We start from the raw sequence: 13,583 nt of genomic DNA on the forward strand, positions 1-13,583 counted from the left end.
ATGAGTCTGTTTTAGCATTTTTAATACAAATTCAATGACATTAATGTTTGATTTTTTAACTAAATAAATGTGAACTAATGATATGATACTTGAGTTTTAGAATTTGTTTTTTTCTCTCATATTAAATGGTCAATATATTAGCTTTTCTGGCAATTTATATCTTTATATAAAGTCCTCATAATTCGTAAAAATCAGAAATTTTTTAATATTGGAAGCAGAAAATATCAAAATATCTTCAAAATTTAAGAAAATCGGAGGAAATGTGGGCTAAGCCATATCAATTTTAGTTTCAATATTTATTCCAATTTAGTAGGATAAGCTGATATACATTCTGACATTCATCATTTCATTGAAGAATAGAATCCTCATATCTTAAACAGAAGTCTATAAACTGCAAAGAACTACATTTTATTTTTATCATCAATTAAGTTGAGGAAAAAGGTAGAGACCTTGACCGACCTTTATGCAAAAACAAGGAGGTCAAATTTAATTAAACAGATAGAATCAATTGGTTATATGATCTGCTTTTCTGTGTCAAAATTTCATGAATTTCCTAATATAAGAAGTATATGTTTGATAACGAGAAGACTCCTTCTTATCAAAGTCATATAACTCGAGATTTTATTGGGTAAAATAGATATAACAGGAGACATTTATGCATAGAATACTAGTAACTCGTGTTGCAGAAAAAAATTATTATTACTGTCATAAACAAATCAAGAACTTTTTCATTATCAATTTATTTTATTACTTAAAATACACAAGTATATTCTAAACTAAACTGCAAAACCAAAGTAAATCTTTTAATACACATTATCGATAAATCGGCCGTGAAAATGAAAAGGGACAAGGATCGGTAGCTGGGCCTTAGATATAGGCTTCATCGTTTTGGGATCGAGGATTACTAAGTAGCTTTTGCAAAGTTTCCCATCAAGCATTGGGGTCAACAGAACTCCGTCGTCTTCCCTCGATCCGTTCGGATCCGGAACAAACCAGCTCTCCATCGGGTACTGATCGGCAACATTCCAAGAGAGATCCCCGAAAGAACTACAAACGTCTTTTTTCACGATGGAGAAATTACCAAACGTTTTAAAGTCACTTTTAAAAACCACACCATACGCATAGCAATACGGTTTCGATCTGTAACGTTCGTTGATGGTCGGCATATCCATCATGTTGACGTGTGGAACTTTTGGATTTACCCCAAAAGACATGGGCTTTATTTTTTTCCCTAGAATGTCGATCTTGTACCGCTTTAAGGAAGGTTTATATGGCGCGCTATCACGCCTTGTCTTGTTCATTAGATTGTCCATTTCAAAGAAGGCGACCACGGAACCGTCGGGATACGAAGCCACATCCATGACAATTGTGTTGTTGTCAATTTCATATGCGTTCAAATAATGCATAGAAAAGACCGTTTCTGTCTGAATCGTGTGCACTTGTCCAGTTTTTATCTCAACAACGTAAACTGTGGTTTTTTCATCTTTGTTAAAAATTAGACTCTGTCTTGCAACGAACGATTGCAAAAGCGCTTTGGTGTCCATATAAAGAGGAGTTGCAAATATAAGGGCATAACGTTCTGTGGATAAGATGGAATGCTGATAGGGCATCTTTTTAACTTCCCACTCTGCAACTTTCTCCTGAATGTCGGCAGACTTGACTCGAACCAGGGTAAACTTATCAGACATTCCTGGTAAAATAGCCAAACTTTGTCTAATTGTTAAGTGATAATCTGTGCCGACCTCGGGCACTGGGTGCGCAACAGACATTCCACTTATATAGGGAAAGGTCGTGTGGTCCCCTGGAATAGGGGGGTCGCATGATCGAATGGTTTTTAACGTGTGGCAGTCCACTACATACAATTTCCATACGTCTGTGAGAAGAACACATTCACCGGTATAATTGTAAATGTTGACGTTCATGTTGTCTAAACCGCGAATAAATGCTTCTTCTTTATTGAGTTGTGACATTGGCGGGACAAGATCGTCGAAAGTCTGGTATCTTGCAATGTCCTTGATTTTTAAAGACTCGTTGTAAAACATACTCTGAACGAACTTCGCAGAAAAATAGACAGAACCATTTCCAGGAAATTGCCACGAATATAGCTTTGCGTATCCATCGAAGACGTTTAAAAACGAATGTGGACCCATTTCAAACCGCCCGGGCCCATTACGTATCTAAAAATAGAAGTCAATTATTAAAACCACGTGTCGGTATATCAATTCTTTAGATTTTTGTTCCAGTTAAAAATGTTACTCACCAATGAACCTTTGATCCACTTTGGTACAGGATTATCAAAGGTTATTGGCTTTTTTACAACTTCCTCAGGAACAGTGGTGCCAAACAAAAGATTCCAACCCTGAGTTTGAGCAAAAATATCTGGGACGCATAGCGAAAGTATTAGCCATTGAAGGATGGAAACCATGGTGGATAAATGGTGCACAGTTGCCGCTTGGAGAAAACGAACACACTTACTGTCATGCGAACTTGTACACACTGGTAGCTGGTACAGAGAAATGGTATAAAACTGGAATTTTGTCCTGCTTTATAAAGAAAATGACCCCTTCACGTCTGCATTCGACACTGTTAATAACTACTGTTGATAGCTACCGCTGTATCAGAGTCCATTTGAACTCTTGTGTCCAAGCGACCTTCAAATTGAGGCATGTTTAAATTTTCCTATGCCAGTATGCATTGGGTTTAACTTTTCATCAATTTATATCTATGACTAGATGTCATTAATACTAGTATTAAATCACATAAATACAGTGTATTTAATTTTGATAATTGATTTACTGTACTTAAGTATTCTTTATTTATTTTTATATGATCAAACATAAAACTTAATGTCACAGCCCCTTTTTGATGATTACGCAAATCGTTGTTGTTGATAATATAACAACTCAGCTAGCTGTTGGGTTCTTGTATTTTATATTTTTTCAATTTATATATTGATGGTGATCTGTAACAATTATTACAGAAATGAATATAATAAAATACACACTCACACAACTAAGATTCACGCATTAAATATATTTTAAGATGTTTTAATATTATTAATTATTTTAACAGATAAATTAGGCAACTGCGGTAAATGAACTTACCGAAATGACAGATATTTTATATTACTATTATGAAATAGATAATATAATCATGGAGAAGGAGATAAACTCTTCCTTTTTCTTGGCTGTCTGGGGGTGAAGTGTGTTAGATTAAGGAATTGGCGCCAAGCATGCGCACTTAAATGTAAAACCACTCATTCACTATTTCTTAAATATCAATCAATCATACAACTCTCACAAAACCCAAACACCTTTGACCTCTCACACTCCAAACTCAAGCAATGAACGAAAAACACCATGAATATTAATGTGGAAACGAGGTAAATTCCAGTGATCTGTAATTCACTATGTTTATAGACGAAGATGAAAATTATATATGAATATTAGTGCATTATAAATGAGTTTATTAAAATAAATATTGAATCAATGAATAATTCACCCTGTGGCATTAATAACATTACCAACGCAGCTTAAAATTCGTTTTACAATTTATTATACCGATCAATGGGCAGTGCACACACGTGGTATTTTCACAAACAATTATTTTTCAGTCTCATCGATCAGTAGGCGGAAATATAGTTCAAAAATAGTTTCTTAATTCTCCAGAATTAATAGAATAGCTTACTCCCTATACATTGTATAGTTACAGTTTTTGAAAAATACAGTCTATAAAATTCAATGAGCCAAACGGAAGGGTATTCCAGCTCCATCAACGGTAGAGATGAAATTGTCCCACTGCTTGTTTCTGTGAACTCTGCTGGCCTTCAGAAAGCAAATGATGTTTTCATCCTCTGATGTACATGTGTTTCCCCTCGCAATGTTCCTTAGTGCCTGTTACAGGTAGACTCGGCTCTTATTTGCAGGGCCAGAAGTTGTCAACCTCTACCCGATTTTAGGAACTGTCTTCCTCGAGTACAGCCATTAGGTTGTCGGGGACCAGGGAAATAGAAAGAATGGTGAAGAGTCCTGGGGATCCTTTGTTATACTCGGTAGATGATACCGCACGAAAATTCCAAGCCTGGACCCCCCACCCCTCAAGCTACTCTTGCCTTGACCTTTTTGGAGTAAACATGATTTTCTTTGTCCAATCAAGAATCAGGGTCCTCAGTTTACTTGAGGTTTTGGAGTTTCTGTCGGTTGGTTCTACCAGGGATCTATACACGGCAGGCCAGCAGTAGATCCAAAAACAGTTATCTTCAGAGAAAAGGTCATCTGTAGGAACATTGATGGATGCTGTAGCCTCCTTATGTCTCCTTAATACATGGTTCTTTAGGTCGGCTGGCAGGCTAAAGGTGGCTTCCTTTGTGATGCAAAAAGAACATATAACTTCCATGCCACAGTGAGGCACTGGTACTAAGTGCTCCTTGAGTTTCCGCCGCTTATCGAAAGGGCTTTCCGTCAACTTCAAGGTTACTGTAGAAGGGCATCCTGTGGAAAGAACAGTTTTCATTAGAAAGGACACAGATTATTGGTTTGGCATTGGCATTAAAAAAATCCTGACACAAATGTAGTACCATGGCAGCATAATTTTGAGGAACAAAAGCGGTTTTCAATATTTATGGTGTATAGGGTATGGAAGGGCTTACATGACAGAACTTTGACTTAGTGTGATAAACTACAATTTCATACATACACGAGGGCAAGGGGTCCAAATGTTGATACGACCAACTATGTGTAATGATTATATGTAAGAACAATAACTCTGTATGTAATGTATCTTTGGATTATTGGCCTTGATTAAAAGAGTCTGAAATGCATAGTGTGTTCCATGTGATGGGTCATTGACAATCGATATTAATCTATAGTAATCCAGTGCTTAAGGATACTACATTGGCGACGAGGATTGTGAATAGACTCTATGATTTAGAATGGCGCAGTTAATTACGACTGATTTAGGGGGAATTCCTACATTTGATTGTGATGGAGAACCGACTACGGTAGGGGTCAGATGGCAAAAATGGCGCAGAGCTTTTGAGTTATTTGTTGTCGGTAAAGGGATAGAAAATGCGGCACAGAAGAGAGCATTATTATTGCATTGCGGAGGTATGAAGATGCAAGATATATATTTCACATTTCCCGCGGCTCGCGAACCTGATGGAGATGAGACGGTGTACGACATAGCTATGGAACAACTTGACAACTACTTCCGGCCTAGAGTAAACACACCATTCGAAAGGCATGGATTTCGTTTGATGACACAAGAACCGACAGAGAGTGTGGATCAGTTTGTGACTCGATTGAAACAGAAAGCGCAACAATGTAATTTTGACAATGCAGACGAACATATTAGGGATCAAGTCATCGAAAAATGCAAATCATCTCACTTACGTAGGAAATTACTGGAAAGAGGGGGTGATTTGACACTCGAGCAAACGTTAACTACAGCAAGGGCTTTTGAACAAAGTCAACAACAAGCTACCGGAATTGAAGGAGGAAGGAATTCAGAAGCTTTTGTGAATAAAGTAAGTGTACGAAAACACAAACCGAACTCAAGTATAACTTGTTATAGGTGTGGTCAAAGAGGACACATTAAGTCAGATCCAGCATGTCCAGCCATCGGTCAAAAATGTCTTAAATGCAACAAGCCCGATCACTTTGCTAAGTGCTGTAAATCGTTCACACCAAAGACTCACAATTATAGTCACAAATATTCCGGACGCAGCAAACCGAAGCCACGAGTTAGACTGGTGGACACAACAGATCAGGAGGATTCTGATGAAGCTTATGCATTTACATTGTCTATGGATAACCCACAAGAAACACTTGAAACACTTACAGTCAATGGACCGTATCACCCAACCGTTACCACAAATATTGGTGGAGTAGAAGATATTGTGATGATTGTCGATTCTGATGCTAGTTGTAACGTACTGGATCACTCCTTATGGGAGGAGTTAAAGAAGAAAAGAGTAAGATGTACGTCACAGCGATCTAGTAAAAAACTTTATCCGTATGGAAGTTCAAAACCACTGGACACCCTAGGAAGCTTTATGGCAGACATTTCAGTGGGAAATTCTTCAGTGAAAGCAGAGTTCATTGTGATTCAAGGTAAAGGACAGGCCCTGTTAGGACATAAAACAGCAACAGAGCTCGGAATTCTGAAGGTGGCACATGCAAATTTCCTGTCAGAAGCCAATATATTTACCAAATATGAAAAGTACTTTAATGGTGTGGGAAAATTAAAGAACTTTAAGTTGATGTTACATATAGATGAGAATGTTACACCTGTAGCACAGCAAGTCAGGAGGATTCCATTCGCTATGAGGGAGAAGGTTGAGGCAAAACTCAAGGAGTTACAGGACATGGACATCATTGAGCCAGTTGAGGGACCATCATCTTGGGTCAGCCCTATTGTTGTCACACCGAAGCAGTCTGGAGATATTCGTCTGTGCGTGGACATGAGGCAAGCTAATGAGGCCATTATTAGAGAGAGACATCCAATACCTACCATTGATGAGATCCTGCATGAGCTAAATGGGAGTTGTATTTTCAGCAAGTTAGACCTTAAGTGGGGTTTTCATCAATTGGAGCTAGCTGATGAATCTCGTGACATTACCACTTTTGTTACTCATATTGGACTGTTTCGCTACAAGAGACTTAGTTTTGGTGTCACGTCTGCACCTGAGATTTATCAGCACACCATTCAGCAGGCACTTCATGGATGTGACGGAGTGAGAAATATGTCGGACGACATTATTGTGCATGCCAAAACAATGGAAGAGCACGACCGCAGATTGCTAGCTGTGATTGAGAAATTAGGCAGCAAGGGATTAACATTTAATAAGGAAAAATGTCAACTTCGTCTCCGAAAACTAGAGTTCATGGGACACGTCTTATCAGACAAAGGAATCGACCCGACCCGAGAGAAGGTGAAAGCTATAGTAGAAGCTAGACCACCAACAAACGCATCAGAAGTCAGAAGTTTCCTGGGATTGGTTACATATTGTGGAAAGTTCATTCCAAACCTAGCATCACTGTCAGAACCGTTGAGACTTTTGACGAGGAAAAACCAACCATTTACTTGGGGTCCTGAACAAGACAAAGCATTCCGAAAGCTGAAGACAAGTTTATCGAAAGCTGAGACTTTAGGATATTTTGATCCAAAAGCGAGAACTCAAGTGATAGCGGATGCCAGTCCTGTGGGGCTTGGTGCAGTGTTAGTACAGATACAACAGGGAGAGCCCCGTATTATTTGCTTTGCAAGCAAAAGTTTGACAGATGTTGAAAGAAGATACTCGCAGACCGAGAAAGAAGCCCTAGCACTGGTGTGGGCGTGTGAACGCTTTTACATGTATTTGTATGGCATCGAATTTGATTTGCTGACAGACCATAAACCTTTACAGTTCATTTACAGCAAGAAATCAAACCCGTGTGCACGCATTCAGCGATGGGTATTGAGACTCCAACCCTTTCAGTTCACAGTAAAGTATATTCCCGGACACAAAAATGTTGCTGATGTACTTTCTCGACTGTGTATATATAAATCTGATGCACCCTCACCAAGTGAAATATCAGAGGATTTTGTGAGATTCGTGGCTCTGCAAGCCGTACCAAGAACCTTGACGATTCAGGAGGTGGAGAAAGAGTCCGCTGGAGATCTTGAGCTACACAGAGTGAAAGAAGCCTTACTAACTGGAAATTGGACAGATTGTGAGGAAAGCTACGTATCCGTTAAAACTGAACTGTGCAGCATAGGAAAGGTGATTCTCAGAGGTACACGTATTGTGATTCCAACCAGTTTGAGGGAGAGAGTTTTAAGCGCTGCTCATGAGGGACACCAAGGAATCACTAAAACCAAACAACGACTGAGAGAGAAAGTATGGTGGCCAAAGATTGACAGTGATGCTGAACGTGTTTGCAAGAAATGTTACGCATGTCAAGTAGTAGGAGGTCCATCGTCACCTGAGCCTTTACGCCGTAAAGTGCTTCCAGATTATCCATGGCAAGCTACAGCAATTGATCTAATGGGACCGTTTCCAACAGGGGAATCAGTATTGGTGTATGTGGACTATTACAGCCGTTTCTTTGAAACTTTCATTTTGAAGAACACAGGATCAACCAAAATCATTGAATGTTTGGAGGAGATTTTTGCTCGATATGGTATTCCTGACACCCTGAGGAGTGACAATGGAGCCCAATTTCGTTCTGCAGAATTTGAAAAGTTTTTAGAAGAATACAGCATCAACCATGAAACATCAACACCTTATTGGCCACAAGCTAATGGAGAAGTCGAGCGACAGAACAAGACCTTACTCAAGGCTATCAGGACAGCTCATGTTGAGGGAAAGGATTGGAGAAAGGAGTTACCAAAATTTCTATCAGCTTATAGAAACACACCACATACAGTAACTGGAGTTGCACCAAACAAACTCATTTTCCGATATCCAGTGAAGACCAAGATTCCCAGTTTTCCAGAGAGAGATGAGGAAGATATCCGAGTTAAAGACTGGATAAAAAAGAAGAAAGAGAAAGAATATGCCGACAAGAGCAGAAACGCAAAATACAGCCAAGTACAAGTTGGAGACCAAGTGTTGGTTCAGCAGCCAAAAGAAAACAAACTTTCACCTGCCTTTGAGACAAAACCATACGAGGTCGTTGGACGTACAGGAAATGAAGTTTTGCTGAAGGCACCACATGGAGGTACATATCGCAGGAACGTAAAGCAAGTGAAAAATCTGGAGATTGACGGTAGCGTTCCACTTGATGATGCAGACGATGTGACTGACCTAGATCTTCCACAAAGTGAACTAGATGATGGGGACGACCTGAAGATCACTGACATGGACGATGACCAGAAGATTGAGACAGGCCGTGGAGACTCTGTGCGTACAAGACCAGTTCGGCAACACAAGTTACCGGATCGGTTCAAAGACTTTGTTTTGACATAAAGTGAAATTTTTATGGACTGTTTAAAAAAAATTTTGACGCAACTCATTTCAGTGAATTTTATCTTGATTTTGGACTTTAAAGTTAAAACTCATTACAGTTTAAATTTCAAATAAATTTGAATTATGTTTAAATTTAAGAAAAGGAGGAATGTAATGATTATATGTAAGAACAATAACTCTGTATGTAATGTATCTTTGGATTATTGGCCTTGATTAAAAGAGTCTGAAATGCATAGTGTGTTCCATGTGATGGGTCATTGACAATCGATATTAATCTATAGTAATCCAGTGCTTAAGGATACTACACTATGGAAAGTAGTTGCACAACAAAACCATGGATATGTTTTGTCACTGAAGTGAAACAATTGCAAAGAGACCAATACAGATAAAAAAAAAACCAGCAAACAACATCAGTATTATTTATTCACACAACACAGGCAATGGTCACATCCCGAGATGCAATGGCCAGGTGCATCTGGATGTCGACCCAGTGAGGGCCATAGGATGTACACGTCCGTCGCCTCGCGTCACCACTTGGGCAAGGGCCATAGAGTGCGCACCTCCGTCCCCTCCCATTACCAAATGGTTCGGGCCATAGATTGTACACTCTCGTCACCTCCCTTCACTGGCCTCAAAGACTATATACATAAGGTAAAAAATAAATATCCGTTGATTAGTCTCAAAATTCCAAATCTGGACTAACTGTATATATCTGGGGGATGCTATCAATCCCTTGGTCTTTTGTACCATCTCGGGGCGCTTCGGCCCTTATAAGGAAGTAGCCTGTCGATGTGGTACACCTTGCCTCTTTGCTTTTCAGATCTTTTAACCAAGAAAGTAATGCGCAGAAATATTAAGGCGTCCCGGCGCTAAGGTAAAATACGGCTGGAAAACGATATTAAATGACTCATTGCAAAAATACTCAAACCGGGAGTTTTTCTTAAAATCTATGTTACAATTATTGACAACGATGTTAAAAATTATATTTGATGCATTTTTGTGACGTCATATGTACTTTTTTAATCCACGTGACGGGAGAATCCGAATGTTGCAAATGATGTATTTAAAGAGGTTCGTTCCTCTGGTTTTGGGTAGCCATTTTGGATCACTTCTAGTCTGGAAATTCTGTGCCATATATGAATTCTACTAGTAAATTCTTTTTTCACAATGCCAAATAAAATTTATTGAATGGAATAGTGAAGGAAAAATTACATATTTACAGAGTTAAGTAGGGGACTATATTGTGTGGCGGAAGGTTTTCAGGAAGAAAATGAACATTTTTCATAGCTCAGTTGTTTTAGAGTACCGTAATTTTAGCTTTCTTATTTTCAGTGCAGACCAAATTTTCAGATAGTTTATGTATTGGGATATCTTCGTTATGTTTCAAAAAACATATTTTAACCATATGGAGAAATCACGTACACTTTATTCATGAGCTAAATGCCACGTGACACTATTCTCATTAATATTCATGTCTTCTAATTGTCTCCCTTACGAATGAAAATAACATACCTTTTATGTATTAAATTTGTGTGATTACGTCAAAACTTTCATTTTTTTGGAATGAGAAAATGAGTTGGGGCAATGCATAGATTATCTGTGTATGTTTTTGTCACCACAATCAGTGATTCACACTTCAAATTCACTTCGAATGCCCCTCTATCCAACCATTATAGATAATCTAAAAATAGGACTATACCGGCTAAAATGAGTAAATAAATAAATAAACAGCTAAAAATATCAGCTTGAAACAGAATAGAATTATAAACTGAAAAATTTCATTCAACTTATAATGATAATTCTTAAAAAGAAATAATTATGCAATATGCCTAATGATTCAATATAAAGTTTAAATGCCTGGTTGCAAGTCCAACTACTTTACCTATGAATGGCAAGTTTTTTAAAAATATAATTCCAAAATCCCTTCATGGCGCCTTTCATCACTAAAGCACACTTTATTCCTACAACGCCCGCTTCGATTTTTCAGGTTCAAAAGGAACCGCCATCTTAATATCTAATGTAAACAAAACAAGTACATTCCGATCCAGGATGAAGTAAATGACAAAACCAAATGAGGAGAAAATTTTTCCGAAATACTTATTTTTTTTTAATTTGTGATTTTTCTCATTCCTTTCTATATATTCTATTTTACTGAACATCACATAACAATATGGCCGCTATGCAAATTAGTAAAATGTACATCATTTCTCCATATGCGATATTCAATATTTCTATCGACATATATTGGCATATTTTACTGATATTTCATATAAGTCAAGAAAAAATAAATTCCAATTTTCCCTTAGAATTAGCTTGTTTCATGCCATATCTCAAAATTTAGATTATAGACCCATACTTTTGGTTTTATTTTCTGAGTTTGTTTCTTTTGATAAGTCTATCATAATTTTAGAAAAAGTTTGAGACTACTGCATGTTGAATCGGTTATGAATAAAAATAGTGTTTTTTCAGTACAAAAAGGTAAAAAATTATACAGGAAAAAGTGATTTATGTGCAATTTGTACTTTCAGTGCAGAAAGGTCATATAAAATACACCGTAACACCGAAAGGAGCAAATAGGCCCCAAAATTTTGTTTTGAATTTTGGTTTAGCTATGCGTGTTGATGTTAAAAAATACTTTAGAAAAAAACTTAAAAGACTTTTGATTGCAAGATCCAACGTCCTGAAATTACATCGGCGCAGGTGATTAATGACATTAAATCATAAATATTTTAAAGAAAAATCCTTTGTCATGTCATATACTTTGAAGTTGTTGCTTGGGCTTGAAATAGATATTTCTTTTATGAATGATAGTGTCGAAACATTCCTTAATATCATCAAAATAATGCACATTTTTACTAATCAATAGCGATTTACAAAATATTGGCACGATTCATATTGGTACTCCACCAATTTTACTTAAAATATTCTAAAATTGTGTTGATCTTTCACCTGCGCCAAGCTGGTTTTTACATGCTTTTAAAATATTTCTTGATTCAGTTGTTACGGGTAGCAGGGAAAGTCTCCAAACCTCTAGTTTATAAAAAGTCTTTTACTTAAAACGAAGCTTAAAAACTGCCGATTATTTGATACTGGCAACCCGAGTCACTCAAGAGGAGGTTGTACTAATGCGTGGGTAGTTTAATTTTTGTTACTTATGGTTAAAACAAAAGCATGAAAATGGTACGGAGAGTTAGTTTTGTTTCATGTGTTAAATTATATGGAATGAATTTTATTTTGACGTATGTTATACGATATAACATAACTTGGGACAGTTTACGCTTTTTATAAACCGCGGTTTATAAAGCGTAAACTGCCCCAAGTTATGTTTTATCGTATAACAAAGTCAAAATTAACTTCACTCCTTAAATATCAGAAGAGTTAAATTGTTTTTAATACGACACAAAATAAAAGTTATTAGTCAACATCAATATTATTTTTTTTTTCAAAATTATTATTTGTAGGAAATATACAACGACAAAGTATAGATCTACACAAAAGAAATTTGGACTAAAATTTCTTTTCCGATTTCTTTTTTTTTTTTTGGGGGGGGGGGGGGGTTATAGTATAATCATCAGTTTCTTGCTGTTGTATTTTCATACACAGATTCTTATCTTATAAACTTTAAGTATCTTCACGGTTCAAACGTTTACAGTTGCTTTTTAGAGGCAATAAGCAAAATTTTATACTTCCCTATGTCTGAATTGAATGTATTATCGTTGTTTGTCAAGATTAAAACGATGCTATAAATTAAAGAAAGATAAGTTTTCAAACATTTTCGAAAACAGGGTTGTTCTATCTCTCCTCTTATTGACAAATTCCAGAGGATTTGCAATTCTGTTTAACAATGGGTTTGGACTCAAGGTTATGATAAACTATCAGAATTGAGTCGGAAGATGGAAATATCTTTGAAATAGCTTTGACGAAACTTACAATTGAAAGTATAAGAGAACCACATTGAATTACTTTGTTTTACAATAGACTCCAATATCAACCCGAGGGCCGGAGGCCAGAAAAATGATTTTGGCTGAGGATTGATTTGGCTCAAGTAGAACTATTTTCTACTATATTATCCAGATTTTTCTGTATATGATATAATAAAGCCGATTTGATCATGGTTATGGTTATTGCTGTTCAGGTGAGCAAAGTGAACCCTGGTCCTCTTTTGTTGGCCTTTTGCTCACCTGAGCTACGGGCTCAAGCAAACTTTGCAGGTCAAAGTTTAGTGCCTGTTATCAGGCTCTTCGGTGTTCACATATTTTTATCCTCTCAACAACCACTTAACTAATTTCAAGCATCTTTGTGTGAATGTCTTGCAAAAAAAAACCAAATAAAAAACAAGAAATTGTCCTCTTGAGAGAAACTTTATATTGTTTAAAATCTAAAAATGTTCAGAGTATTGTCTGATTAGTAATGATTCATTGTGAACGTAAGTGTTTAAAAAATACTTTTAAAAGGCTTAGATATTGTCAAGTGCGGAAAAACCTTTCCTGAATCCCGCCTGACATTCTATGATAAGTAGCATATCATCCCCAAAAAATGTTAAAGAGGCCGGATGGTCCACAAATCAGCCATCAGATTTAAATCTGATTTTTTTCGCTTCAGACCATTACCTGCATTTAGTAAAGAAATAATC

The 13,583-nt window shown here is 37.0% G+C and overlaps 2 protein-coding genes across 2 annotated transcripts; one reads left to right on the plus strand and one right to left on the minus strand.

Annotated features, from left to right (window-relative positions):
• Positions 1–759: 759 nt before the first annotated feature.
• LOC128161360 (beta,beta-carotene 15,15'-dioxygenase-like) lies at positions 760–2,657 on the minus strand. Its single transcript, XM_052824641.1, has 2 exons — positions 2,261–2,657; positions 760–2,177 (listed from the first exon to the last, which is right to left on the minus strand). The coding sequence occupies exons 1-2, from the start codon at positions 2,423–2,425 to the stop codon at positions 804–806; spliced, it is 1,539 nt and encodes a 512-aa protein (XP_052680601.1). The 5' UTR covers positions 2,426–2,657; the 3' UTR covers positions 760–803.
• A 2,273-nt stretch (positions 2,658–4,930) lies between these two features.
• LOC128191897 (uncharacterized protein K02A2.6-like) lies at positions 4,931–8,950 on the plus strand. Its single transcript, XM_052864266.1, has one exon. The coding sequence runs from the start codon at positions 4,931–4,933 to the stop codon at positions 8,948–8,950; it is 4,020 nt and encodes a 1,339-aa protein (XP_052720226.1).
• Positions 8,951–13,583: the final 4,633 nt, after the last annotated feature.

Source organism: Crassostrea angulata, chromosome 1 (assembly GCF_025612915.1).
Source record: "Crassostrea angulata isolate pt1a10 chromosome 1, ASM2561291v2, whole genome shotgun sequence".
NCBI lineage: Eukaryota > Metazoa > Mollusca > Bivalvia > Ostreida > Ostreidae > Magallana > Magallana angulata.